Source organism: Trichomycterus rosablanca, chromosome 8 (assembly GCF_030014385.1).
Source record: "Trichomycterus rosablanca isolate fTriRos1 chromosome 8, fTriRos1.hap1, whole genome shotgun sequence".
Lineage (NCBI taxonomy): Eukaryota > Metazoa > Chordata > Actinopteri > Siluriformes > Trichomycteridae > Trichomycterus > Trichomycterus rosablanca.
The window spans coordinates 40853913-40881318 of record NC_085995.1 but is presented as its reverse complement, the minus strand read 5'-3'; the positions used below and the strand labels follow the sequence as shown (position 1 = coordinate 40881318).

The 27406-nt window shown below is 43.1% G+C and overlaps 2 protein-coding genes across 8 annotated transcripts in view; both read right to left on the bottom strand.

The window, feature by feature from the left end:
- The window catches only part of stx3b (syntaxin 3b), a 41647-nt gene extending 37450 nt beyond the window's left edge, over positions 1-4197 (bottom strand). For 6 of the 7 annotated variants that reach the window (XR_010013471.1, XM_063000198.1, XM_063000196.1 and 3 more), the window contains exon 1: positions 3860-4197. Coding sequence is in view for 5 of the 7 variants with exons in the window: in XM_063000198.1 (XP_062856268.1) it covers positions 3860-3889 (30 nt within the window). In the remaining 2 variants the exon portion in view is untranslated. The remainder of the gene's footprint in view (positions 1-3859) is intronic. The other variant, XM_063000200.1, reaches the window with a different exon arrangement.
- A 12138-nt stretch (positions 4198-16335) lies between these two features.
- Positions 16336-24122, bottom strand: ran (RAN, member RAS oncogene family). The gene is made up of 7 exons (XM_063000892.1): positions 24024-24122; positions 23149-23219; positions 19805-19889; positions 19596-19721; positions 17169-17356; positions 16875-17045; positions 16336-16762 (listed from the first exon to the last, which is right to left on the bottom strand). The coding sequence occupies exons 2-7, from the start codon at positions 23179-23181 to the stop codon at positions 16718-16720; spliced, it is 648 nt and encodes a 215-aa protein (XP_062856962.1). The 5' UTR covers positions 23182-23219; positions 24024-24122; the 3' UTR covers positions 16336-16717.
- Positions 24123-27406: the final 3284 nt, after the last annotated feature.

Below are 27406 nucleotides of genomic sequence, written 5' to 3'. Positions count from 1 at the left end.
GAGGGTGAGGGATCTATTAGATGTGGATCTGATGGTGCGTGTGAGGGTGAGGGATCTATTAGATGTGGATCTGATGGTGCGTGTGAGGGTGAGGGATCTATTAGATGTGGATCTGATGGTGCGTGTGAGGGTGAGGGATCTATTAGATGTGGATCTGATGGTGCGTGTGAGGGTGAGGGATCTATTAGATGTGGATCTGATGGTGCGTGTGAGGGTGAGGGATCTATTAGATGTGGATCTGATGGTGCGTGTGAGGGTGAGGGATCTATTAGATGTGGATCTGATGGTGCGTGTGAGGGTGAGGGATCTATTAGATGTGGATCTGATGGTGCGTGTGAGGGTGAGGGATCTATTAGATGTGGATCTGATGGTGCGTGTGAGGGTGAGGGATCTATTAGATGTGGATCTGATGGTGCGTGTGAGGGTGAGGGATCTATTAGATGTGGATCTGATGGTGCGTGTGAGGGTGAGGGATCTATTAGATGTGGATCTGATGGTGCGTGTGAGGGTGAGGGATCTATTAGATGTGGATCTGATGGTGTGTGTGAGGGTGAGGGATCTATTAGATGTGGATCTGATGGTGCGTGTGAGGGTGAGGGATCTATCAGATGTGGATCTGATGGTGTGTGTGAGGGTGAGGGATCTATTAGATGTGGATCTGATGGTGTGTGTGAGGGTGAGGGATCTATTAGATGTGGATCTGATGGTGTGTGTGAGGGTGAGGGATCTATTAGATGTGGAACTGATGGTGCATGTGAGGGTGAGGGATCTATTAGATGTGGATCTGATGGTGCGTGTGAGGGTGAGGGATCTATTAGATGTGGATCTGATGGTGTGTGTGAGGGTGAGGGATCTATTAGATGTGGATCTGATGGTGCGTGTGAGGGTGAGGGATCTATCAGATGTGGATCTGATGGTGTGTGTGAGGGTGAGGGATCTATTAGATGTGGATCTGATGGTGTGTGTGAGGGATCTATTAGATGTGGATCTGATGGTGCGTGTGAGGGTGAGGGATCTATTAGATGTGGATCTGATGGTGCGTGTGAGGGTGAGGGATCTATTAGATGTGGATCTGATGGTGTGTGTGAGGGTGAGGGATCTATTAGATGTGGATCCGATGGTGCGTGTGAGGGTGAGGGATCTATTAGATGTGGATCCGATGGTGCGTGTGAGGGTGAGGGATCTATTAGATGTGGATCTGATGGTGTGTGTGAGGGTGAGTGATCTATTAGATGTGGATCCGATGGTGCGTGTGAGGGTGAGGGATCTATTAGATGTGGATCTGATGGTGCGTGAGGGTGATGGATCTATTAGATGTGGATCTGATGGTGTGTGTGAGGGTGAGGGATCTATTAGATGTGGATCTGATGGTGTGTGTGAGGGTGAGTGATCTATTAGATGTGGATCTGATGGTGCGTGTGAGGGTGAGGGATCTATTAGATGTGGATCTGATGGTGCGTGAGGGTGATGGATCTATTAGATGTTGATCTGATGGTGTGTGTGAGGGTGAGGGATCTATTAGATGTGGATCTGATGGTGTGTGTGAGGGTGAGTGATCTATTAGATGTGGATCTGATGGTGCGTGTGAGGGTGAGGGATCTATTAGATGTGGATCTGATGGTGCGTGAGGGTGATGGATCTATTAGATGTAGATCTGATGGTGTGTGTGAGGGTGAGGGATCTATTAGATGTGGATCTGATGGCGCGTGTGAGGGTGAGGGATCTATCAGATGTGGATCTGATGGTGCGTGTGAGGGTGAGGGATCTATTAGATGTGGATCTGATGGTGCGTGTGAGGGTGAGTGATCTATTAGATGTGGATCTGATGGTGCGTGAGGGTGATGGATCTATTAGATGTAGATCTGATGGTGTGTGTGAGGGTGAGGGATCTATTAGATGTGGATCTGATGGTGCGTGTGAGGGTGAGGGATCTATTAGATGTGGATCTGATGGTGTGTGTGAGGGTGAGGGATCTATTAGATGTGGATCTGATGGTGCGTGTGAGGGTGAGGGATCTATCAGATGTGGATCCGATGGTGCGTGTGAGGGTGAGGGATCTATCAGATGTGGATCTGATGGTGCGTGTGAGGGTGAGGGATCTATTAGATGTGGATCTGAGCTTCATTCTCCAAGTTGCAGTAACAGTGAGGTAATAAAAGTACCATCACATGACCACCATATGTTGTACGTTTCCGTACGTGTTGACGCCTCTCTGTAAAAACCCGCTGACTGCATGTTTACACCAGCCAGCGGCTTCACACCTATCTCCTGCTCTCGTGCTGGCCTACAGACGACTCGGCAGCGTGGGTGTGGTGTGTGAGGGTGAAAAATAACAGCAGGGGATTGGAAATGACTAAATTGAGAGGACTGTCCATTTTATCAGCTCCACTTACCATATAGAAGCACTTTGTAGTTCTACAATTACTGACTGTAGTCCATCTGTTTCTCTGCATGCTTTGTTACCTTCACCCTGTTCTTCAGTGGTCAGGACCCCCACAGGACCACCACAGAGCAGGTATTATTTAGGTGGTGGATGATTCTCAGCACCGCAGTGACACTGACATGGTGGTGGTGTGTTAGTGTGTGTTGTGCTGGTATGAGTGGATCAGACACAGCATTGCTGCTGGAGTTTTTAAACACCGCGTCCACTCACTGTCCACTCTATTAGACACTCCTACCTAGTCGGTCCACCTTGTAGATGTAAAGTCAGAGACGATCGCTCATCTATTGCTGCTGTTTGAGTCGCTCATCTTCTAGACCTTCATCAGTGGGCACAGGACGCTGCCCACGGGGCGCTGTCGACTGGATGTTTTTGGTCGGTGGACGATTCTCAGTCCAGCAGTGACAGTGAGGTGTTTAAAAACTCCAGCAGCGCTGCTGCGTCTGATCCACTCATACCAGCACAACACACACTAACACACCACCACCATGTATGTCAGTGTCACTGCAGTGCTGAGAATCATCCACCACCTAAATAATACCTCCTGAGGTGCTGAGAAACAGATGGACTACAGTCAGTAATTGTAGAACTACAAAGTGCTTCTATATGGTAAGTGGAGCTGATAACATGTACAGTGAGTGTAGAAACAAGGAGGTGGTTTTAATGTTATGGCTGATCGGTGTACACTGCTAGACATTTATCCTTAATAAGAAGCATCAGATCACATCCAATATTAAAAACATCTCATTACGCTTTTAAAATTTATTAAAATCTGTGACATTACTGAGAGATTATGGAAGTAAATCTGAATAAAATGAGATAAAATGAGACGAGAGTAAATCCTTCACATCACTTCACACCAAATCAGCTGACCACATCATCAGCTTCCTTCTACAGGACCTCTGCATGACATCCTATTACTAATTTATCATTCAGGTCATCAAAGAAAAGCATTTAAACCTCAGCGGTGGATTTGTAATCATCTCAGGTACTTTATTTGATCTGTAAAGAACTATAAATTCACCTGAGTGATTCACCTTGAAACGCAGATAAGCGACCGTTGGCTGAATACCAAACGGCGCATTGCTCCCTACAGAAGTGCCCCATGTACAATGTAACTAGAGCATCCGCGTGCACCCTATCTAGTGCACTACGTTACCTCAGGTATCCATTTGGGATTCTAATGTTAACCATTGACGCTAGCTGAAGTGAATTGCTTTTGACGTAAGTCTTCAAATGAAGCGTCACACGGTCCCAATTTCGATCAAATTTACTTGTAAAAAACCGAAACAAAACATTTACAGGTAGACAAAGCGGTTTAATGTCAAATTTCATTCCTAAAAAGGTGTTTCACCGAACATTACGAGTGCGAATCTCCTACACTTAAGGAAACTGTAACTATTTCCAGTCAGCACTCACCGCCTTCAGCTGCTCCAGTCGGTCCTTCATGGTCGTATTTATGAATAATCCCCAAACTGAAGCGTATTAAGGTAATAAAAGTAAACAGCTGACTCCTGAATCCTGAGCAGAACTCAGCTGAGAGGACAGAAAGTTAAAAGTTCTCCCCTCACACCACCGGCGTCCTTCTCCAAGTCCACTTTATCCACCAACGGTCCATAAAAATGGCTGCTGGGCTCCGAACTGTAGTGTTTTTGCTCTAAATCTCTCAGTTTAGGGGATTAAAAGAACAGAAACGAGCTCTTAATCCTTAATCTCTCTCTCTCTCTCTCATCATCCTGAAGCACAGACTCCGCGCATGCGCACTGGAACACCTATGCAAACCGCCTTGTGTTGACGGAAAGTGAGGACACGCCCTGTTCTAATCTACCTGCGTGTGATGCTTCGTTGCCTAAAGAGTCGGCTCGTTTAGTCGGCTCATTGATTCGGTTCCTTTAGCCGTTGCAGGCGCGACAAATTAAAGGAAAAAACAACATGATGTTTAGTCAAACTTTTAAATAAACCCTCCTGTGTGATAGAACCCTGCTGTAGAAGGAATAGAACCCTCCTGTGTAACAGAACCCTCCTGTAGAAGGAATAGAACCCTCCTGTAGAACAGAACCCTGCTGTAGAAGGAATAGAACCCTCCTGTAGAAGGAATAGAACCCTCCTGTAGAACAGAACCCTGCTGTAGAAGGAATAGAACCCTCCTGTAGAATAGAACCCTCCTGTAGAATAGAACCCTCCTGTAGAAGGAATAGAACCCTCCTGTAGAATAGAACCCTCCTGTAGAAGGAATAGAACCCTCCTGTAGAACAGAACCCTGCTGTAGAAGGAATAGAACCCTGCTGTAGAAGGAATAGAACCCTGCTGTAGAAGGAATAGAACCCTCCTGTAGAAGGAATAGAACCCTCCTGTAGAAGGAATAGAACCCTGCTGTAGAAGGAATAGAACCCTACTGTAGAAGGAATAGAACCCTCCTGTAGAAGGAATATAACCCTCCTGTAGAAGGAATATAACCCTCCTGTAGAAGGAATATAACCCTCCTGTAGAAGGAATATAACCCTCCTGTAGAAGGAATATAACCCTCCTGTAGAACAGAACCCTGCTGTAGAAGGAATAGAACCCTCCTGTAGAATAGAACCCTCCTGTAGAATAGAACCCTCCTGTAGAATAGAACCCTCCTGTAGAATAGAACCCTCCTGTAGAATAGAACCCTCCTGTAGAAGGAATAGAACCCTCCTGTAGAATAGAACCCTCCTGTAGAAGGAATAGAACCCTCCTGTAGAACAGAACCCTGCTGTAGAAGGAATAGAACCCTGCTGTAGAAGGAATAGAACCCTGCTGTAGAAGGAATAGAACCCTCCTGTAGAAGGAACAGAACCCTCCTGTAGAATAGAACCCTCCTGTAGAAGGAACAGAACCCTCCTGTAGAAGGAATAGAACCCTCCTGTAGAACAGAACCCTCCTGTAGAACAGAACCCTCCTGTACAAGGAACAGAACCCTCCTGTGTAACAGAACCCTCCTGTAGAAGGAATAGAACCCTCCTGTGTAACAGAACCCTCCTGTAGAAGGAATAGAACCCTCCTGTAGAAGGAACAGAACCCTCCTGTAGAAGGAATAGAACCCTCCTTTGTAACAGAACCCTCCTGTAGAAGGAATAGAACCCTCCTGTAGAACAGAACCCTCCTGTAGAACAGAACCCTCCTGTAGAAGGAACAGAACCCTCTTGTGTAACAGAACCCTCCTGTAGAAGGAATAGAACCCTCCTGTGTAACAGAACCCTCCTGTAGAAGGAATAGAACCCTCCTGTAGAAGGAATAGAACCCTCCTGTGTAACAGAACCCTCCTGTAGAAGGAACAGAACCCTCCTGTAGAAGGAATAGAACCCTCCTGTGTAACAGAACCCTCCTGTAGAAGGAACAGAACCCTCCTGTAGAAGGAATAGAACCCTCCTGTGTAACAGAACCCTCCTGTAGAAGGAATAGAACCCTCCTGTGTAACAGAACCCTCCTGTAGAAGGAATAGAACCCTCCTGTGTAACAGAACCATCCTGTAGAAGGAATAGAACCCTCCTGTGTAACAGAACCCTCCTGTGTAATAATGTAATAATGTACCGTGTTCATCACTGAGGGAACCGGCCCGTTCGATGCTTGTTCAGGAATCAGTGACGTGATTCTTAGATTCAGGTCCCGCCTAATTAAATCCGTTAATAATCTCTACTCTCTAAATAAACTGTTTTTGGCTTGTGCAGCCTGATCGTACCGACAGTATATAACAGTATATAACAGTACGTACAGTATATAACAGTACGTACAGTATATAACAGTATATAACAGTACGTACAGTATATAACAGTATATAACAGTATATAACAGTATATAACAGTACGTACAGTATATAACAGTATATAACAGTACGTACAGTATATAACAGTATATAACAGTATGTACAGTATATAACAGTATATAACAGTATATAACAGTACGTACAGTATATAACAGTATATAACAGTATATAACAGTATATAACAGTACGTACAGTATATAACAGTATATAACAGTACGTACAGTATATAACAGTATATAACAGTACGTACAGTATATAACAGTATATAACAGTATATAACAGTACGTACAGTATATAACAGTATATAACAGTACGTACAGTATATAACAGTATATAACAGTATATAACAGTATATAACAGTACGTACAGTATATAACAGTATATAACAGTACGTACAGTATATAACAGTATATAACAGTATGTACAGTATATAACAGTATATAACAGTATATAACAGTACGTACAGTATATAACAGTATATAACAGTATATAACAGTATATAACAGTACGTACAGTATATAACAGTATATAACAGTACGTACAGTATATAACAGTATATAACAGTACGTACAGTATATAACAGTATATAACAGTATATAACAGTACGTACAGTATATAACAGTATATAACAGTACGTACAGTATATAACAGTATATAACAGTATATAACAGTATATAACAGTACGTACAGTATATAACAGTATATAACAGTATACAGTGTATCACAAAAGTGAGTACACCCCTCACATTTCTGCTAATATTTTATTATATCTTTTCATGGGACAACACTATAGAAATGAAACTTGGATATAACTTAGAGTAGTCAGTGTACAGCTTGTATAGCAGTGTAGATTTACTGTCTTCTGAAAATAACTCAACACACAGCCATTAATGTCTAAATAGCTGCAACATAAGTGAGTACACCCCACAGTGAACATGTCCAAATTGTGCCCAAAGTGTCAATATTTTGTGTGACCACCATTATTATCCAGCACTGCCTTAACCCTCCTGGGCATGGAATTCACCAGAGCTGCACAGGCTGCTACTGGAATCCTCTTCCACTCCTCCATGATGACATCACGGAGCTGGTGGATGTTAGACACCTTGAACTCCTCCACCTTCCACTTGAGGATGCGCCACAGGTGCTCAATTGGGTTTAGTCCATCACCTTTACCTTCAGCTTCCTCAGCAAGGCAGTTGTCATCTTGGAGGTTGTGTTTGGGGTCGTTATCCTGTTGGAAAACTGCCATGAGGCCCAGTTTTCGAAGGGAGGGGATCATGCTCTGTTTCAGAATGTCACAGTACATGTTGGAATTCATGTTTCCCTCAATGAACTGCAGCTCCCCAGTGCCAGCAACACTCATGCAGCCCAAGACCATGATGCTACCACCACCATGCTTGACTGTAGGCAAGATACAGTTGTCTTGGTACTTCTCACCAGGGCGCCGCCACACATGCTGGACACCATCTGAGCCAAACAAGTTTATCTTGGTCTCGTCAGACCACAGGGCATTCCAGTAATCCATGTTCTTGGACTGCTTATCTTCAGCAAGCTTGTTTGCGGGCTTTCTTGTGCGTCAGCTTCCTTCTGGGTTGACGACCATGCAGACCGAGTTGATGCAGTGTGCGGCGTATGGTCTGAGCACTGACAGGCTGACCTCCCACGTCTTCAACCTCTGCAGCAATGCTGGCAGCACTCATGTGTCTATTTTTTAAAGCCAACCTCTGGATATGACGCCGAACACGTGGACTCAACTTCTTTGGTCGACCCTGGCGAAGCCTGTTCCGAGTGGAACCTGTCCTGGAAAACCGCTGTATGACCTTGGCCACCATGCTGTAGCTCAGTTTCAGGGTGTTAGCAATCTTCTTATAGCCCAGGCCATCTTTGTGGAGAGCAACAATTCTATTTCTCACATCCTCAGAGAGTTCTTTGCCATGAGGTGCCATGTTGAATATCCAGTGGCCAGTATGAGAGAATTGTACCCAAAACACCAAATTTAACAGCCCTGCTCCTCATTTACACCTGGGACCTTGACACATGACACCAGGGAGGGACAACGACACATTTGGGCACAATTTGGACATGTTCACTGTGGGGTGTACTCACTTATGTTGCCAGCTATTTAGACATTAATGGCTGTGTGTTGAGTTATTTTCAGAAGACAGTAAATCTACACTGCTATACAAGTTGTACACTGACTACTCTAAGTTATATCCAAGTTTCATGTCTATAGTGTTGTCCCATGAAAAGATATAATGAAATATTTGCAGAAATGTGAGGGGTGTACTCACTTTTGTGATACACTGTATAACAGTATATAACAGTACGTACAGTATATAACAGTATATAACAGTACGTACAGTATATAACAGTATATAACAGTATATAACAGTACGTACAGTATATAACAGTATATAACAGTATATAACAGTACGTACAGTATATAACAGTATATAACAGTACGTACAGTATATAACAGTATATAACAGTATATAACAGTATATAACAGTATATAACAGTACGTACAGTATATAACAGTATATAACAGTATATAACAGTATATAACAGTATATAACAGTACGTACAGTATATAACAGTATATAACAGTACGTACAGTATATAACAGTATATAACAGTACGTACAGTATATAACAGTATATAACAGTATATAACAGTATATAACAGTATATAACAGTACGTACAGTATATAACAGTATATAACAGTACGTACAGTATATAACAGTATATAACAGTACGTACAGTATATAACAGTATATAACAGTATATAACAGTACGTACAGTATATAACAGTATTCATTCACTGACATTGTTGGCCTACAGGAAACACTGATGTACCTGCTGACAGGAAGTTTGTTTCCTGTTAAGAACAGTAATAACAGGGTTTCACTCAGTGGCGCCTCTGGTCTGAAACAGCGACCCCTGCTGTCTGATCCAGGCACATGGACGAGCGGTGGAGGAATATGAAAGACGAAGCGTAGTCCTCCATACGCGTTACAGGCTGGGGTAAAGAATACGTTCATTTTAAACAATTAGTTTAATAACAATAATGAAGCTTTAATTTCAAGATCTTCTATGAGTCTGTGGTAGCGAGTGCTATCCTCTATGCTGTTGCATGCTGGGGAAGCAGGCTGAGGGTGGCAGATGCCAACAGACTCAACAAATTGATCCGCAAGGCCGGTGATGTTGTTGGTGTGGAGCTGGACTCCCTCACTGCAGTGTCGGAGAGGAGGACGCTGTCTAAGCTGCAGGTTATTATGAACAATGGCTCCAACCCACTTTATGACACGGTGATGAGACAAAGGAGCACATTCAGTGCAAGACTCATCATACCAAAATGCACCACAGAGCACCACAGGAAGTCCTTTCTACCTGTGGCCATCAAACTCTATAATTCCTCCCTTAATGTGTGACATTATGGTTTATCTGTGTAATATTCAGTATTGATATGTGCAATATTCAGTTTTGATATGTGCAATGTTCAGTTTTTTCATATGTGCAATATTCAGTTTTCACATGGGCAATTATAATAACGTAAGCATTTTAATTATTTAATTGTGTGTATATAACTTTTTAACTAAAAAATTTTCTTCTTTTTTCTTTGTTTTAAGAGAGTAGAGTGTTTATTATTTTGACATAAATGGGTGCTACTGTAAAAAACTGCAATTTCCCTCTGGGATCAATAAAGTATTCTGATTCTGATTCTGATTCTGATAATAATAATAATGTTATTTATTTACTCCAGTTAGCTCAGAAATTCTCGTCATGTTACCCCGACTGTTTTTAAATTCCAAACTGTACTTCATCTCTGTATATTCTGCTGATCTACTGAAGTAATATAGCCATTTCTTTATGGGTCATGTCTACCATCACCTGCTGCTCATCAAGCAGGTACAGAAGAGCTCTCTCTCTATATATATATATACACTGTACATATATAACATTAAAACCACCTCCTTGTTTGTAGCTCGTATTATTAAAACCATTATTTTAAACATTAATTAATAGTGTAATAAAATATCATGAAGTAAAATACTATTAAATAAAGTAATTTAACTTTGATTAAGGATCGTCAAATCACAAGCTACTAATGAAGGAGCCAGTTGTGAGTCAAAAGAATCGACTCTAACTGATAAGATGAGCCGATTGATATGACTCACTGAGTCAGTGTTTGCGGCCCATGTGACATTAATGATCTTGTCAAGGCTGCACGAACTTTCATTTACTACAACTTTTATCCTGTTTAGGCGCAATTTATTGCAGCTAATCCACCTAACTGCATGTTTTTTGAAACCAGATGTTTGTTTATTAGGATTTTAAGGCCATGTTTTACTCTTTGGTTCCATTCATGGCGGGAACGGTAGTTACTGCTTACACAAGGTTCATCGGGTCACAAGGTTATATCGAGTACAGTCGTGGACAATTTAGTATATCCAATTGCATGTCTTTGGACTGTGGGAGGAAACCGGAGCATCCAGAGGAAACCCACGTGGACGTGCCAGTGAGTCTGAATGAATGAGCAGGAAAGAGATTTTGGTGTTTTGTCGCCACCTGGTGTTCAGTTTCTCAAATTACTTCATTGTTTGAGATCAGGCCAGTCAAGTTCTTCCACACCAAACTGGCTCATCCACGTCTTTATGGAGCTTGCTTCATGTTGGAACAGGAAGAGACCATCCCCAAACTGTTCCCACAAAGTTGGGAGCATGAAATTGTCCAAAATCTCTTGGTACACTGAAGCATTAAGAGTTCCTTTCACTGGAACTAAGGGGCCGAGCCCGACTCCTGAAAAACACCCCCACACCATAATCCCCCCTCCACCACACTTTACACTCGGCACAATACAGTCAGACAGGTACCGTCTCCTGGCGACCACCAAACCCAGACTCGTCCATCTGATCTCCAGACGGAGAAGCGTGATCCGTCACTCCAGAGAACACGTCTCCACTGCTCTAGAGTCCAGTGGCGGTGTGCTTTACACCACTGCATCCGGTGATGTAAGGCTTGGATGCAGCTGCTCGGCCATGGAGACCCGTTCCATGAAGCTCTACACACTGTTCCTGAGCTAATCTGAAGGCCACATGAAGTTTGGAGGTCTGTAGTGATGGACTCTGCAGAAAGTTGGTGACCTCTGTGCACTATGTTCCTCAGCGTCCGCTGACCCGCCCTGTCATTTTACGTGGTAACACTTGGTGGATGAGTTGCTGTCGTTCCCAATCGCTTCCACTTTGTTATACCAGCACTGACGGTCGACTGTGGAATATTTAGTAGTGAGGGAATTTTACCACTGGACTTGTTGCACAGGTGGCATCACGGTACCACGCTGGAATTGACTGAGCTCCTGAGAGCGACCCGTTCTTTCACTAATGTGTGTAGAAGCAGTCTGCATGACCAGGTGCTCGGTTTTATACACCTGTGGCCATGGAGGTGATTGGAACACCTGAACTCAGTGATTTGGATGGACGGGTGAGTGAATAGGCTTGTTCGAGATGAACTGCGCCTCGCCTTGGTGGTCAGCGAGAGCTGCCGGTTGCAGTTGGGGGAGGAGGTTAAAAGAAAGCCGTCAAGTCGGACAGTCGCCACCTGCAACCCACGTGAGCTACAGCGGATGTGGCGGCGTTTGCGTTCTGCGTGGCTGATGAAGTGAATGCAGTAGAAATCGCTCTGCTTTTGCGTGAAATCGAACTAAACATTCTTGATCATTGAGCAGGTTAAGCCCAGCGTTTGTTTTCCAAATCCATAGTGGTGAATATAGATGACCATAAAGTGTCAAAATAAGTTTCTGTAAATAAATATAGTTTTACTCATCACTCATTTATCTTGTAGATTGTAGATTGAAAAAAAAAGAAAGAAAAGTTCTAACAAACATGTTATCAAACACATATTTATGTTAATGAATAGATTTAAATATCTGTCTACAACAATTTAAATAAATAGACCTTAACTAAGTAGCCTATTTTTCAAGACTATTAAAACATTTCACATGAAAACGTAAGAATACATAATTCCAAATATATGGTTTGTTCAAGGTAGAATCTGTGAATGTGATAAACAATGTAAAAGTGTTCCAAAAATAATCAGATGGAAATTATAAAGTGCACTCAATCAGACCTTAATCATTATGGTTGTGTATATGGTAAATAGACTGCAATTATATTGTGTCAAAGTGGCTTAAAGTCCAAACTGTCTATATCAGGGGTCATCAAACTACGGCCCGATGCTTCTGTGAGCAGACTTTTTCGAAGTTGAAACACCTTAAATCTCCAACCAGATCCAGACTCACTGATCAACATTTATTAGCTATTATGACTGGCAGTAACAAATATGGAACCTGATGCTTACTGTCGTCAGGCAAAAGCAGACTCACAGTTCACACTGTATGAGGAAGGATAATGGAAATTATTGAAATAAATACAATTTCTGCATTACCATTATGAAGTACAATTATACAAAGCACAGACAATACATCCAGTATACATACAGTAGTAAATAGCTTTTTTGGGTGTGTTTACTATTTCACCTGCGGTCCGGCCCCCAAAACACTGAAGAACAGTAATCTGGCCCTTTGGTTAAAAAGTTTGAGGACCCCTGGTCTATATAATTATTTTGTCTACGTAAGGAATTAATCACATTTACCCTTCTTTAGGCTTGTTCCAAAAACACAACATTTTGTAGAGGATGTTGTCCCCCTCTATAGTCTCTCAGAATTTAGAGGTCATTTCAGACTCACCAAAGGACAAGTGGAGGTACGTAGAGTATGTGGAAGCCACATAATCATCCAGATGGTTTCAATGTTATCATGATAACCGTCTTTTCTCTCACTTACTATTTAGGATCTTATAAACACGTTTGGCCCTGTCTATATGAATCCACAGCAAATAAAATTGCCACTGACAAAGAGTGTCCTAGCCTGTCTATGGACACTCGAACCAGGAGTCATATAGGGGTATTTCAGACCGATTCAGTATCACAAAATCCACTCTTGCCAAACATCTCCATGAGTTTTGTACTCTGGTAAATACACACATGGCACACCACATTTCCTGTCCTTTAGGACAAACCCTGCACAATTCTTTGTTAGGCTTTCAAGCAGCTGGATTTCCAAACACTATCTGTGCAGTAGATGGATGCCACATTCATATTCAGAAGCCACACTGTAACAACCCCCTGGCATATTTTAACAGGAAACAGTTCTATTCTATCATTCTCACTGGATTTCTGAAAGCAAAGTTTAGGAGACTCTGATGCCTGCACATGAGGAATGTCCAGTCCATCAGCTCAGCAGTGTCAGCTTGTTGCATTCTACACAATGTTTGCTTGGAGCCAGGAGACCAAGGCGATGATATACAGCATTCACTACAACCTCACAACCAAGATGCAGTTTATTATAGAGACATAACAAAAAAAAATTTTTGTGTCATCTTTAACTTCATGCCTGTTGGAGATCATTTTATGTTCAACTTGCTTAACTGTTCACAGTAACAGTAATTGTGACCGGGGTGCCCAAATGTTCGCACACCACTGTATTTTATAGATGCATTGTTAAACAGTAAACTTCAGTACGCTCACCAATGTGCCCAGTATGAGTCACTAATGAATAATGTGGTTAATAAGTACATTGTACAATTGTGTAGAAGTTTGTGCTTCTTCGAGCATGGACACATCAGTTATTTAGGCATTGATGATGAATAGTGGCTGTGGTTTATTGAAGATGAATCTTTTAACACAATCATCATCTGAACAAGATTGTTTTGTTCTTCCAGAACAGCTTACCTTCTGACCTTGGTTCTTGTAAAGAAACATGACACCATGCTCATCCACACATTTTTATTTATGTAGCATATTTTAAAATGTTTACAAAGTTTACAGAGAAGAATGAAAAATAAATCAAAGTGTGATAGTGATAGTGGTATTAAAACAGTTAAGATATAAAATATTAAAGCAATTTAGATTGCTTTATATTAATAAAATTAGAAGACAAGAACCATCAGAAGTTCTAGAAAAACATCAAGATAAAAAGATCTGTTACATTAAAGAAATATCAGGTAGCCTACTTGAGTCTTTTCATGATATGGAATGATAATTATGACATATGTTGCAATTTGTACGAAAATAAACTGTCATGCTACTAGAAAGCATGATAGTATTTCGCACATATCAGGTCTTTAAGACAAATAAACTGAGATTTACATTTTAGAATGAAACGAAACAACCGCCAGAGGATTCAGCGGCGCTTCTAGCCAATGAGGATTAAGCTCTGTCGTCATCAAGCCGTCTCTCAGGCAGCGCAGCCCGTGGAGAGCAACTGCAGTGACCTGTTCCGCCGCCTGCAGCCGCCCCGCTCTCGCGAGATTATAACCAGTCTGTCATCGTGACGCGCCGGTGGCGCAGACGCAAGTCGGACAAAAAAAACTAACCGGCATGCACCGTACCGAGCCAGGCGGCGATCGGTCTGCGCAGCGCCGGGTTAAGTCGAACAAGCCTAATGACTTCCAGTACTTAACATACAGACTGAATTTATACAATAATGTGTAGTTATGATCTCATTTATTATATTATTTAGATGAAATAAATGGCAGAATTAGACACAGTGCACCTCTGGCCTCGTATGCATCGAGTGGTGGAAGAATATGAAGAAGTAGCGTTGTCCTCCATTCATTACTAATCACTAATAATAATTAAATCATTAATAATGTTTATAGTTTTTCCTGCTTTATATTTAATACTGAATGTTTGAGCTTGTTCCAGCCCCAGCAGGTTCTGCATTTAAATAAACAGCTTATTTAACACGTCATGCTAGTGAATCAGAATCCAACCAAACAGGAACAGCGTGTTAATCACCAGGATGATGAACCTCACATCACAGCGTGAATGCAAATTAAAACCTGAGCATTTTTACATGCATCTTCACTGATCCCACCCTGCTGAAACATAGCCAGCTCCCTTCTAAACATCACCATCGCTCTATGACCCACATTCCTAATTCCTCACACTGGGGAGGAGGGGGGGGGGGAGAAATCTGCTGTAGTAAGAACTCGAGTGGCACCGATCAGCCATAACATTAAAACCACCTCCGTGTTTCTACACTCACTGTCCATGTTATCAGCTCCACTTACCATATAGAAGCACTTTGTAGTTCTACAATTACTGACTGTAGTCCATCTGTTTCTCTACATGCAATGGTCAGGTACCCCCACAGAGCAGGTATTATTTAGGTGGTGGATGATTCTCAGCACTGCAGTGACACTGACATGGTGCTGGTGCGAGTGGATCAGACACAGCAGCGCTGCTGGAGTTTTTAAACACATCACCGTCACTGCTGGACCGAGAATCGTCCACCGACCAGAAATATCCAGCCGACAGCGCCCCGTGGGCAGCGTCCTGTGAGCACTGATGAGGATCTAGAAGATGAGCGACTCAAACAGCAGCAATAGATGAGCGATCGTCTCTGACTTTACATCTACAAGGTGGACCGACTAGGTAGGCGTGTCTAATAGAGCGGACACGGTGTTTAAAAACTCCAGCAGCAATGCTGTGTCTGATCCACTCATACCAGCACAACACACACTAACACACCACCACCATGTCAGTGTCACTGCAGTGCCGAGAATCATCCACCACCTAAATAATACCTGCTCTGTGGGGGTCCTGACCATTGAAGAACAGTATGTAGAGAAACACATGTACTACAGTCAGTAATTGTAGAACTACAAAGTGCTTCTATATGGTAAGTGGAGCCGATAACAACAACAGGAAATATTTCGGTGGGTACGCAACTTAATCCTTCAGTGGTTATCTGTGGCTTCATCTGCCAAATCGTCATGATTAAACTCACGATCTGGTGACTTCTCTGCGCCCATATTAACATGCCCGAGTGCGTCAGGGCACACAAGTGTCAGGATGTTCACGAAACCCAAAAGTCTCACACACACGACACACTGCACATTGGGCAAAACGCAGGAAACCACAAACCAGTGTGCAAACAACCCTACTGGAAAGGTTTCACCCAAGCAGACACACACGCGGGTAAAAAAAAAAAAAAAAGCAGTTCATGCAAATGGAGTGGAGAAGAAAGAGGCGCAGGAACGGGGGGTGTACTGAATGTTTTTATTCAAACAATTTCTCTAAGTGCTCAGAGCCAGACAGAATAAGCACTGGAATATGTGAGTGAACGCTAGTGTGTGTGTGTGTGTGTGTGTCGTATTAAATCTGCATCAAGATGAACATTTTCTACGTCGAACATCGAGAAGCACAACAAAACTTTTTTTTTTTTTTTTAATTCAGTCAAACACAAAACGAGTCGAAAAATAAAAATAATCTGCGCTGGGGGGGGTTTACAGTAAGGAAGGGGGGTATTTTGGGGTAAAGGGGGGGGGGGGGGTCCGAACTCCTGCTGCCACAGGACAGCCACAAGACGGTTGGGAGGGGGGGGGGGGGGGGGGGGGAGAACGAAAACAAAATGAGAGGGTAACAGGTTATAGGTCATCGTCCTCATCTGGGAGAGCTGTTTCTGACGCCACCTGCAGGAGGACAGAATCATGACACGCGTTAGATCATCTGCACCGTGTATATTAAACGATGGAGATAACGAGCCGTCCCCTCGTCATCAAACACACGGGCGCCAGGACTTACTTTCAGGTCATGCTCGTACTGTGCGGCGAGTGACGGGTCCATGGCGATTTCGGGCGGGGCGAGGGCGGGCATCTCCACGAACTCCAGGTTCGGATCGCCGATCAGCTTCCGCGCCAGCCACAGGAACGGCTTCTCGAAGTTGTAGTTACTCTTGGCGGAGATGTCGTAGTACTAACGGGAAACACATCCGACCGAGCGTTAACGATCAGACTCGCCCCCCCAAAAAAAAACAAACCCCCCCCCCCCCCCCCCCCCCCCCCGCTCACCAGGGACCGGGGTACCCGCGGGACGTACCTGTAGGTTCTTCTTACGGTGGAACACGATGCTCTTGGCTTTGACCTTTCTGTCCTTGATGTCCACCTTGTTGCCGCACAGCACTATGGGAATGTTCTCGCACACGCGGACCAGGTCGCGGTGCCAGTTGGGGACGTTCTTGTAGGTCACTCGGGAGGTCACGTCGAACATGATGATGGCACACTGAGCTGCGAGGGTAAGCGCAGAAGATGGCTTTATTCGAACACGCGTCGCAGCGGATCGGAATAGAGTTTAGACGAGTGGAACTGGGCCGCTCGGGTGGCGCAGCGGTAAAAAAAAAAAAAACACACGCTAGCAAACCAGAGCCGGGATCTGGAATACATAGAACATCTCTCTCATAACTAATGCAATTACGACCTCTGCTGGCCGATCGGTGGCACCGGCACAGAGGTGGGGGGGGAAGAGCGCGGGTCAGGGTGCGTCTCTCCGCACACAGGGCCGATCTGCGTGGGTGATAAGATGCATACGGCCGCCGCCCACGTGTCGGAGGGGGCGTGGGTTAGCTTCGTTCTCCTCAAACTTGTGGGGGGGGGGCTGACTTGTACCATTGGGCTTCTATCGAATCAAATAAAAGGCCAGAACCCAGCATTACAGGTTGAGTTTGGATAATAGATTTAGTCTTTAAACATCGAAGTAGGGAGACAATTTACTTTTTCTTTACTTGTGTGTGTAGTGGTTAGTGTGTGTGTGTGACTGAGGGTGTAAAGTTTGCGCTGGTTTAGGGGGGGGGGGGGGGGGGGGGCACACTAAGGGGAAGATGTGCATCATGACAAGTAACAGCACTTTTAGTAACACCAAGTACAAAACCTGAACCTGATTCTAGCTGTTACTTGGTCTTTACTGACCAGTTGGACCAGGTTACACATCTGCTTGGTGTTTCTCCATCCTGGTGTGTATATTTAATTACATATAGATACTTTATCCTTAGGGAAATTATTGAATTAATAATAAGAGCTCATTAATAAGCAATATTATCAGCAAATCCAGGGAATATTGTTTATCTATCTATCTATCTATCTATTTCTATCTATCTGTCTATCTATCATTTACCTACCTACCTACCTATCTGTCTGTCTGTCTATCTATCATCTACCTACCTACCTACCTATCTATCTATCTATCTATCATTTACCTACCTACCTACCTGTCTGTCTGTCTATCTACCTACCTACCTTTCTCTCTATCTATTTCTATCTATCTATCTATCTATCTATCTATCTATCATTTACCTATCTATCTATCTATCTATCTATCTATCTATCTATCTATCTATCTGTCTATCTGTCTATCTGTCTATCTATCATTTACCTACCTACCTACCTACCTATCTATCTATCTATCTATCTGTCTATCTATCATTTACCTACCTACCTATCTATCTATCTACCTATCTATCTACCTATCTATCTATCTACCTATCTATCTCTATCTATCTATCATTTACCTACCTACCTACCTATCTGTCTGTCTGTCTATCTATCTACCTATCTATATCATCTACCTACCTACCTACCTTTATATCTATTTATTTCTACCTATCTGTCTGTCTATCTACCTACCTACCTACCTACCTACCTATCTATCTATCTATCTATCTATCTACCTACCTATCTATCACCTACCTACCTACCTACCTACCTACCTACCTATCTAGTAGGGCTGGTACCGAGCTCTGGAGATAAGCACTCGCCTCACGTTCAGCTCAGAGTCTGTACGCCATATTATCTTGAGCCCTAACTCGGGCTTTATCAAGTGTTACGATTGATAGAGCGGGTATACTAATACCTCCCACCGTCCAAAACATCATTAACACTGATAAAGTGCTGGCTACACCGTCTGTGATCACACAGCTCCAGCTACTGCTGCGATTCCATTATTCGATTCCATTCCAATTCACCCCAGTAACCAAACCAGACTCGTATCGTTTTGTTGACTGCATATCCGCATGATTTCGCCCTCATCCTCCGACCCACGTACAGCTGCATAACAAAACAGCAACGACCAACTCCCTTCACGTAGGCACCGCCGAACAGGTAACGCGTGGGCACGCCGCCAGGTCGACAGCCCCGCCTGGTAATTGAACTCGAGACGCCGGCAGCGGTGCGCTAGCGAGTCGAGCGCCCACGGCCGGTGCGGGTTTAACGAGGACGGTGCAGTTCATCACTGGATGGTTTGCGTTGGCACTGAAGGCAGACTAATGATGTGAATGTAAGAAGCAACTCTGCTTTAGTGGGGGTTGAATATTGGTGTCCTAGCGGCTGCCTCTGGTGCAAACGCAGAACTTCAGACCGTTTACTGGTTTAATGCCGTGTCAACACGCTGGTTATATCATGGCAGGATATTTTCTCGAACAAAGGATCGAGTCAGTTTGTTCAGTTTCAGCTGCGCGGCCAATCGGAAACCCACCTTGAATGTAGTACCCATCCCTCAGACCGCCGAACTTCTCCTGCCCGGCCGTGTCCCACACGTTGTATTTGATGGCTCCTCTGTTGGTATGGAAGACCAGGGGATGGACCTCAACACCCAAAGTAGCTGCAAAGGAAGCATCAACAAATCTTTACTCTAATCGGCGGAGACTACACACATTCCCGACGAGCACTCGCGCGTCCACTTACCCACATATTTCTTCTCAAACTCTCCCGTCAAGTGTCTCTTCACGAAGGTGGTCTTGCCCGTGCCTCCGTCTCCTACGAGGACCAGCTGTGGATGGGAGACGGGCCACGTGAGCTCAATTTATTCAGACTTAGAGGCGTCGATACCAGTTTAATCCAGTTAACCAGTGACATACTGTGAAGACGACTTCATTTGAATGACACACGGAACAGAATGCGATTTGACTGGATTTGGTTTTATGGATCTCGGACATCCTAACAAATAATAAAAAGACCTCCAAGTACGTGAACTTATTTACATTTTCAGCATTTAGCAGACGCTTTTATCCAGTATTTTGACAGTATATTGTCTTATAACTGCCATCAGACTGTTTTAACAAGTCATAATAATCCAAATAATTCCTAATCATTCATAATAAATACTAATTTTGTGTGCTATGCATACACCGTAAAAAGTGTTAACATGTATATAGAACCATACTGTACATTTTTATTCTTATTGCTTGTTTTTATACTGTAAGTGAATGTTGTATGTATACAAGAAGTTGAGCTGCTGTAACAAAGAAATTGTCTGTCTGAGCAATTGAGGGTTAAGGGTCTTGCTCAAGGGCCCAACAATGGCAACCCAACAGTGCTGGGAATTGAACCAGCAATCTTTCGATTACTAGTCCAGTACCTTAACCACTAGGCTACACCTGCCCTTGAGCAAGAATTAGGACGTGCGGACGTGCTTGGGGTCAGTGGGTGCAGAAAACCTACAGAAAGGCTTCGGTGCATCTCTTCACCTCTATAAGAGCGTGAACCAACAGCGAAGCATCTAATCAGACTAACGGCACACCGTGTTGGATAGCCGAGACAGAAGGAAGGACGTGACGCCACATTCGCAAACCCTATTTACATAAACGCCGCCTATCGTTTTGGAGAACAAAAGAGGGGGTTTGGAGATTGCAACGGACGCACAAACGATGTGGAAACGACTGCAGGTTGGAGTTTCAGCCATATCGGCAACATACAGGCTATATTTATGGCATAGACAGATTTTGAAACTAGATTATTCATTATTTATTCAGATAATTTGTTTAATATTAAGTCCGTCTAAATAAAATTCAGAATTTTAATAGGAGGAATCCTCTCAAACAATTCTTCCTAGGGCATTCTAACAAGATACGTTCTATTCTAAGAGCTGTAGTACATAATTGAGAGGTCGGTGCCCGCTCACCAGTGCAAGTCGGTGTGAACTTAAACAACAAAACATGCATTTAAACAGTACGAGAAACTTAATTTCACACTTAGAACTAAATTGGATTACAGGCTGATTAAACCACACACAAGATTTTCCCTGGTATTACCAGAGTATTCTACACATCTGCTAAAATTATTCTGAACTGGCTCAATCATAAACAGGATTAAGACCAAACCTACGACCTCAATTTGGTTTGGTGTTCAGTCTTTAACGCCATGTCTGCCCCTGACCCACGTTCATAGCAAAAAAAAAAAAGGGTCGTGACGTGTCTTTTACAGATCAAGAAAAAGGAGGGAAGCGCCGTCTTAAAAAACGCCGTCTGCAGCCGATTGTAGAGCTTTCAAAGAGAAGATCAAAGTCCTCCACGACCCAAATCATCCAAAGTTTGGTGATACTTAAACCTGGTACAGAACTAAAAGCTGGTTTGTTCACTGTGTTAAAGCTTTGATGGTACCACAGCGGCACCGGCGCCGTGCTGCACGTCTATATCGTTTCATTACGCTCTTCAGGTTATTAGTGCATATATTAACACTGTTTAAAAAACATAGAGCAGATTTTACCTCCAACTACACATGTATGGTTTTGTACCACCTCAGTTCTAAATAAAGTTGGAATTGCAAGAAACACGATGTATCGGAATGATCCTACATGTTTAGGTTACGTTTGGGTCCCACGATTACTTTTTACAGGAACAAAACAACATATCTCAGGATTTTTCTAGACTCTGGGATATTAGTACACACGTCCATACTGGTAAACCCAAACGGTTTGATTACAATCAGGATGAACACCAGATGTGCGTCTGTGTAGGGCAGCTGTAGCCTAGAGGTTAAGGTATTGGACTTGTATAATTAAATGTAATCTACTGTTGGGCCCTTGAGCCCTCTCAATTGCTTAGATTGAATATCATCACAACTGTAAGTTGTTCAGATGAAAGCATCGGCTGATACCGCGTCAACAAGTAACCAGCGATTAAAGCTCGTGCGCTGATGCGCAGCGTAAAATCAAGGAGGAAAAATAAATGAATCCGAGTGGATTTGGCAACACGAGCAGCATGGATCGTTCTATAGTGATCTATCTATCTATCCAACAGTTAAGGGCCTTGCTCAGGGGCCACACAGGGGAAACTTGGTATTGGTCGGGATTTTTACCCGACACTTATCCTAACCGAATTAGTCTAGTGACTGAATGCAGTGGAAGCAACTTGGCTGTGGTTGGGATTGAACCAGCAACTTTAACAGACTCGTCCGACTCCGCCGTATAACGCTTCACTAGCTCGGGACGTCATCGAACACTAAACTACTATCAGGACAGACTCATGGAGCATGTTCTAGCACTCTGTTTATAAAGACTATACTACATATCTGTTATTATCTAACACAACAACAGCTTAGAATATCATATTACATACCTCATCTAAAATATTTAATAATAAGGGTTCTTTTTATATGATACTACATTTTTTATTCTATTTATTCAATTAGTGTGTACATTACTTGTGTGTGTGTGTGTTTATTTTATTGTTTAACGCCATGTTAACCCATTGGAGGCAGGAACATTGAAGTTTTTTTATATATATTTATTTATCTATCTTTCCAAGTCAGTCTTGGGTTTCATTTTTGCTTCATTTATCTTCGTATGCGAGTCTTCAGTTTTAAATTCCTGAACGATTGGTTGACCGAGGGGCTTAACACCATAACCGTGGCGTCGTTTGTGATTCGTCCAGTATTTGCGAGAAGTTGTATTACTTTTTAAAAATGTTTCGAGTTGAAAACTCGTTATATTACTTGGGATTCCTGGTCGTTTCCTTATTGTACTGCATTTGTGACACTCAATAATGATGTGTTCTATTGTTATGATGGTATGACCTATGCATTACTTGTGTACTTTAATACTTTTTGCTTTAATGTACCTGGAGCTGCTGTAATAACTGACTTTCCTTATGGGATTAATCAAGTTATCTATGCATCCATCCATCTACTATCTGATGACCAGTCCAGTGTCCCATAGGAAGCTCTGAGCTCCCCATACATACACAAACCTACAAAATAAACTCCAAAAAAGCTGGGACAGTAGGAAAAAGTGTGAGAATTAAGATGCTTACCTTAAATTGAACCTGTGGATCGTTCTCAGCCATGGTTGGAGTATTCTGGAGTCTGACTCGGTAGTGAGACTCTGTAGGAGAGAGATGATGGCGGGATGTTAGAGACAAAAGGGCCTGAACACGCTTTCTCCAACTACTGATGGGCCTGGAGATACAAACCAAGCAGCACTCGGCTCAGGGCACACAGGGAGAGCTTAAGAGATCAGAACTTTGTACGTTTAATTCAATAAAACTGATTAAATCCCTTAGAGAACTGCAGTTAATGACTCGGTTTAACGTGTCGTGTAGAAGAAGCCTGTGCGCCAGAATCATCCCGATGCTCAAAGTGAGCCTGGAATCCTCATCAAAAAAACACCAAAATAATAAACCACGTGGTTTTATAATCGTTCATAAGATTCACACGTAACGCACACGATTGGATTGGGACACAGCCCAAGTGCAGAAATAATACGCGGCCGAACGGTTGGACTAATGCTAACAGGCTAATGCTAACCGACTCTTCGTAAAACTACCAGGCCTTAAATGCTGACCGGAGCTTTTCCGCGCACATCTATTACAACCGAACATTTTATAATTACACACGATAGTAATAATCTAGTCGAACATTTATTAATTCAATCGAGCAAACCGAACATCGAAGCCGCCTGTGAGAATGAGCTAGGTTAGCCACCGGAGCTAACCCGCGTAGTCACACGGATGCTAACAGGCTAGCATACAAACGCCGCACAGTCTGACTGAAAAAAAACTCGCGTAAACGCCGAACCCGCGACACCGCTCGTCCCCCGCTCACTTTCACTCCCGATTCTGTGAGATCAGCGGCGTCTGTGCGCGTTTATGAACGTAATAAATGGATAAAATAAAGAGCTAAGGCTTACAGTGAAGCGCTTCACGTTCCGCGCGCTCGTCGCGAGACCAGGAAAAGACTAAATGGCAGCGGGCGCGCGCGATTCAGCGTGCGGCGCTCACATAAAAGCTTCCGCCCCTACCACGTGACCTCCAGCGGGACGCGCTCTCAACAGCGCCGCCGTGTGGACGCTCTGATCACAGCAATTCATACGAATACGGATCCTTTATTGTCATTGAACATTGTACTTGTACTTGAACACTTCCACAACGGAATTGAACTACAACCCTCCTCTCTCGGTGCAAGGAAAAACAACAACAGCAAACAATAGTACTAGTATATACAAATATAAATATAAAAAAAGCACTTAAACTCAACTCTCAACTCAACTCAACTTTATTTATAGAGCACTTTAAAAACAACAGCTGTGACAAAGTGCTGTACATAGATAATTATAAAACATAAAACAAACACTAGAAACAATGAGAAAATAAAAACAATAAAAAACAATAAAAGAAATAGATGAAACAAATAAAACGGTAAAAACTAATAAGGCAAATAAAACAAGGGCAAAGTCTCATGCTGGATTGAAAGCCAAGGAATAAAAATGGGTTTTAAGACTAGTTTTAAAAATAGCCAGTGAAGAGGCCTGTCTAATATGGAGTGGTAGGTTGTTCCATAATTTAGGGGCAGCGATTGAAAAAGCCGAAGCAGGAAAAGAAGCTATTGCACATGTCCAATAAATGTCCAATTAAATTTTAAATTATAAGTTGCACATGTCCCATTAAAGTGAATGAAATTGCATTTGCACAAGACCCGTTGAATGACACATGACGTGTCACATGTTTGTGTTTAACAGAGCTATGGCCCTGTTGTAAAAACTGTCTCTCAGTCTATTGGTCCTTGTTTTGATTTGCCTGTACCGTCTACCCGAGGGCATCAGTTCGAACATTCGGTACCCTGGGTGTGTGCTGTCTTTTTACATTTTGTGTGCCCTCCTGAGACAGCGGGTGCTGTAGAGCTCCTTTAGTGATGGGAGAGGGTGCCCGATGATTTTCTGGGCGGTGTTGATGACCCTCTGTATGGCCTTCTTGTGTGCCGTGGTGCAGCTGGAGAACCACACAGAGATGCAACAGGTCAGCACACTCTCCACGGAGCGGCGGTAGAAAGCAGTCAGCAGATCTCTCCTCAGGTTCAGCCTCCTGAGGATCATCAGAAAGTGGAGGCGCTGCTGGGACCTCTTCACTACCGCCGAGGTGTTAGAGCTCCACTGGAGGTCCGCGTCCATATGCACCCCCAGAAACTTGAAGCTGGATACCCTCTCCACACACTCCCAGTTAATCCAGATTGGATGCAGATCAGACTTCCTCCTCCTGAAGTCTACAATCAGTTCTTTGGTCTTGGAGGTGTTGATGACCTGCACACCACCCCACTAGCCTTTGGACCTCCTCCTCATCCGTTCATTCTTTCAGTTCTTAAGGTACTGGACTATTGGTTACTGGTTCAAGCCTGTTCACCACCAGGTTCCCACTGTTGGGCCCCTTAAACCCCCAATTGCTTGCAGTGGATTGCTTTGGATTAAAGCATCTGGTAAATGCTGCAAATGTTAAAAAAAAAAAGTGGTGTCAGTTACAGTTTTTCCTCAGTCGCTTTGGTGCATTTTTCACATCACTATTAACATTTGCACAACAGTAAGTGCATTTCTCAAAACAATTAGTACAAACTGCAAAACCCAGTTGATAACCTGCAAGAGCGTGTCACTTGCTCAAAATGGAGAGTTCATTCCTCAAGAGCAAGTATTCATGTCAATGAAAGTGTCAGTGTCATCAAAATAAAAAGTCCTGACACCAGTGTTTATGAACAAGATAGTCAAATGGCTTCGTCATGTTTTCATTATGACAGTTCACTCTGTAAGTGTTTTGCAATGCAAAACAGTCAGATCATGGTGACACTACCTGAAAATGCTCAAGACAGCACTATACACTATTAGCACAGCCATGTGAAATCTACAGTTAAGTTACACATTACTGTATTTAGTGAGGTAAATGAGTACAAGACACTCAATACGTATGTTTCACATTTTTACTGCATATGCTCTTTGCAATTCTAATTTGTTCACAGCATTGTGCTAAAGCAAAGTACAAACTTATTTACAACAGACATAAGAAACACCCTTTGGGTAGAGCTGTGCACAACTGTAAACAATATTGCAGTACATATTGGAACTGAATTGGAACATACAACATACTGATTTTGACAACTAGTTCAACATTTTTGTATGTAATGATTCAAGCAATGAAATGAGGACTGTTAGTTTCATAGGGAATGACTATTCAGCATTGATAAGTATAGTTTATTTTGACTGACATGACATAAGAAAATGATAATGTTATAAAACAGCAGAGAATTGTATGGAAGCTATTGATGCATGTCCATGATGCAGGTTCGATACAATGCATTCATAACCCCAACTCTGGTGCGCTAGCGTACTTTACCGCTGCACCACCTGAGCGGCACTCACCCACTTTTTTAACCACTTATCCAGTAAGGGTCGCAGGGTGAGGTGGGGTGCTGGAGCCTATTCCAGTTTTTCAATAGGGCGCAAGGCACACAGTAACACCATGGACGGGGCTCCAGTCCATCACAGGGCACACACACATACACACACACAAACACACACACACATTCCCCTATAGGGCAAAGTCTCCAATTTACCTGACCGCATGTTTTTGGACTGTGGGAGGAAACCGGAGCTCCCGGGGAGAACATGCAAACTCCGCACAGAAAGGACCCGGACCGCCTTGCCTGGGGATTGAACCCAGGACCTTCTTGCTGTGAGGCAACAGTGCTACCCACCGAGCCACCGTGCGGCCCCAGTTATTGTCATAATCAGATTTCTCGAAGTAATCAGATTATTATGTGCATGTAAACACTCAGTGTTTTCGTCCCTGTGTTGAACAGGCATCCTGTTTAAGTGTTTCTAAAAACAAACATACATTCTTAAATTCTTTGTATTTCAAATACAGCGGTACCTTGTCACTCGACGTCCCCTAAACTTAAAATCTTTGACACTCAACACCCTTCGTTGAGAAATTTGTTCCCTTAAACTCAACGTGTTCAGGTTTTTTTTATGTATTTACTTAATTTCAAATTAACAATGAACAGCCGCTTTGTTGAACGCTAAGCTTGAGCGATGCGGTAAGACCGTCAAATAACCGTCAAATCCACTCTGAAAGCTCCACATGTATCTGTGTTTATCTGGATTCTCCTCCCTGTTTCACTTTTAAACTTGTGTTACAGCTCCAGCTTCGGAGAAATGGTGAGAATCAGAATCAGCTTCTCCCAGAGTCTAAAACGCTTCTGGTTCAAAATAAAGCTTAACGTGGTTTAATGTAGTAAAAGAAGGAGACAGGA

What these genes read in the sequence shown, in the direction of transcription:
- ran (XM_063000892.1), bottom strand. Translation starts at nt 23,181, where the DNA reads ATGGCTGAGAACGATCCACAGGTTCAATTTAAG. An exon ending in GTTTGAGAAGAAATATGTGG is followed by an intron (nt 19,722 to 19,804) that starts GTAAGTGGACGC and finishes CTTCCTTTGCAG; the next exon opens with CTACTTTGGGTGTTGAGGTC. An exon ending in AGTACGAGCATGACCTGAAA is followed by an intron (nt 16,763 to 16,874) that starts GTAAGTCCTGGC and finishes GTCCTCCTGCAG; the next exon opens with GTGGCGTCAGAAACAGCTCT.